Source organism: Peromyscus californicus, unplaced genomic scaffold (genome assembly GCF_007827085.1).
Source record: "Peromyscus californicus insignis strain IS unplaced genomic scaffold, ASM782708v3 Scaffold_4__1_contigs__length_199733344, whole genome shotgun sequence".
In the NCBI taxonomy this organism is placed as follows: domain Eukaryota; kingdom Metazoa; phylum Chordata; class Mammalia; order Rodentia; family Cricetidae; genus Peromyscus; species Peromyscus californicus.
In genome coordinates this window covers 124158228-124160432 of record NW_026294562.1, presented here as the reverse complement: position 1 = coordinate 124160432, position 2205 = coordinate 124158228, and the positions used below count along the sequence as shown (strand labels likewise).

Below are 2205 nucleotides of genomic sequence, written 5' to 3'. Positions count from 1 at the left end.
TTAAATCCAATTGGAGCAATTGGTTGCCTACATAACAGTTGTGCCAGTATTGCTCAAGTAGGCATATCTTGTCTAACAGTTTGATGGTGAAGTTTGCACTTGGTAAAACAGTTGATATCTTTTTACCTCAACAGCTTCCAGAGCAACTTCTAGCACCATGAAAGCTAGATAACAAGGAGGAAGTTTCCAGTTCTGTTCTATTTGTTTTCTTTATACCTTACAACTAAGATGTATGGTGTCTTCAGCAATATCATCTAGTTCTGGTGGGTAGCTAAGAGGAATGGACAGAACCTATAATGTTTGGGGGGACCCTGGGTTCTTCTAGACTGACAACTCATATGGAGGTAGGCTACACATGATTTGGGGAATTTTATTTAGTAACTTGGGCCTCTAAGCCTGCTGGGAGTCATGCCTTGCAGTAGACAGGTCCCAGCAGAAGATGTAAGGAGTTGGCAGGGGATGGAGGTGAACCAGGCCATGGTGGTGAGAATCTTGCAGCCTGACTGACTAGCAGCCAGAGTGCTTCTTTATTTATACAGAATTAGTAAGCAGGGATAGATTCATGTTGTTCCAAAATATAGATCATTTTTGGTTTTGGACATGTCTTTCACTTCCTCTTGCTCATCTTTTAGTCATTATTTTTTTTTTCATATTAAACTTGTAGTTTTATTCAGGTTTGATTTTTAACAAATGTGTCAGGGAGAGAGCCGCAGGAAAGGGTGAAGCCCATGGGGGCAAGGCCCTCCCAGATGCCTGAGGAGGGATCGTGTCTGCTTCCCCCCTGCCCTTCTCACCACCGCTAAAGGGGCTTGGGGAAGAGACACAGGCAGGGAAGGGGGCTGGTCCCCAGTCTGTACAAGTGGTGCTTGGGGGGTGAAGGACTATGGAGAACAGGGGACCAGACAAGGGAAAGTGGGATAAAGGGCACAAGACCATTTGCCAGAATCCACAGCTTTCTGATTCCAAATTGAATTAAAAAGAAAAAAAGGAGAGGTGGGGGACCTAAACCACAAGCAATACCCAATTCCCTTTCCCCCACCAGGGCTGTGAGGGAAGAGGCAGGTAGTAGCTTCACCAAGGCCATGGCTCCCTCATTCCTGGCCAAGGGAGCTAGGTGAAGGGCAGGGTCTCCCCGACAGTTTGAAGGGGTGAGGAAAACCAAAATAAAACGTCTAATAAATTGTATAGGAGTCCAGCCAAGGGCCCAGCCAGAGTGGAACCCAGCTGGGGGAGGGGCCTCTGTAGGCTCAAGGATCGCTGCTGCCACCACCGCCACCTTGAGAGCCAGTTATTTTGCCATGGCCTTGATTGCAACAGCTGCCTCCTCTGTCATGGCAGACAGCACCGTGATCAGGATCTCTTCTCCACAGTCATACTTCTGCTCAATCTCCTTGCCAAGGTCTCCCTCAGGCAGACGAAGGTCCTCTCGTACCTCCCCACTGTCCTGGAGCAGGGATAGGTACCCATCCTGGATGCCAATCAGCTGGAAATCATTCCTTTTAATGTTGGGGACATCCATATTATGAGTTGACGGGCAGATATCTTCATATTTCTTCCCAGTAAAAATGTCAATACCAACCAGGTGGACCTTGGCATGGCCATGCTTGCCAGTCTTCGAAGTAGACATCTCGACGATCTTACATGGCCGGCCTTTGAGCACCACAAAACCATTCTTACGTAATGCTGAGCACTGCATTGGGAAGGTGGCTGAGGCCCCTGCATCTCCAGTCTCGAAGTCCAAATCATCTGCCATTTTAAGAGGCTTCGATTCCAACTCGCGCGAACGCACTGACTCGACCCCGTCCGCTCGCCGCGAGCCCAACCGCTGCCTCCGAACCCGCTGCTGCTGCCGCCGCCGCCGCCTCTAGCGCCGCCGCCGCTGCTGCTGCACACGGGTCTTAGTACGCAGGCGCCGACTCCCCACTGACCAACCAAGCAGCCCTATGACAGCCGCGCAAGCTTGCTAGGTCGCTCCTCCACCTTCCACCCCCGCACTGCGCAAGCGCGTGGACGCTCCCCGGTCTCCACCCCTTTTAGTCATTATTAATAAACTATGACAGAACAGAGTTATCATTTCAAATCATTTTCCCTCAAGTTTTGACATCATTAATAAACAGAGTTACCATTGTTATTCATTGACCTCATAACCAAATTTTTAAGAATCTAGAGGCATATGATAGCCTGTTACCAGGCTGGTAGCTTTTG

General features: G+C 49.3%; 1 protein-coding gene across 1 annotated transcript; it reads right to left on the bottom strand.

Moving 5' to 3' along the window:
• Positions 1-652: 652 nt before the first annotated feature.
• On the bottom strand, positions 653-1887 carry LOC128125130 (eukaryotic translation initiation factor 5A-1). The gene has a single exon (XM_052762170.1). The coding sequence runs from the start codon at positions 1751-1753 to the stop codon at positions 1289-1291; it is 465 nt and encodes a 154-aa protein (XP_052618130.1). The 5' UTR covers positions 1754-1887; the 3' UTR covers positions 653-1288.
• Between the last annotated feature and the right edge of the window lie 318 nt (positions 1888-2205).

Excerpts from the sequence above, each read along its gene's own strand:
- LOC128125130 (XM_052762170.1), bottom strand. The coding sequence starts at position 1,753 with ATGGCAGATGATTTGGACTTCGAGACTGGAGATGCAGGGGCCTCAGCC.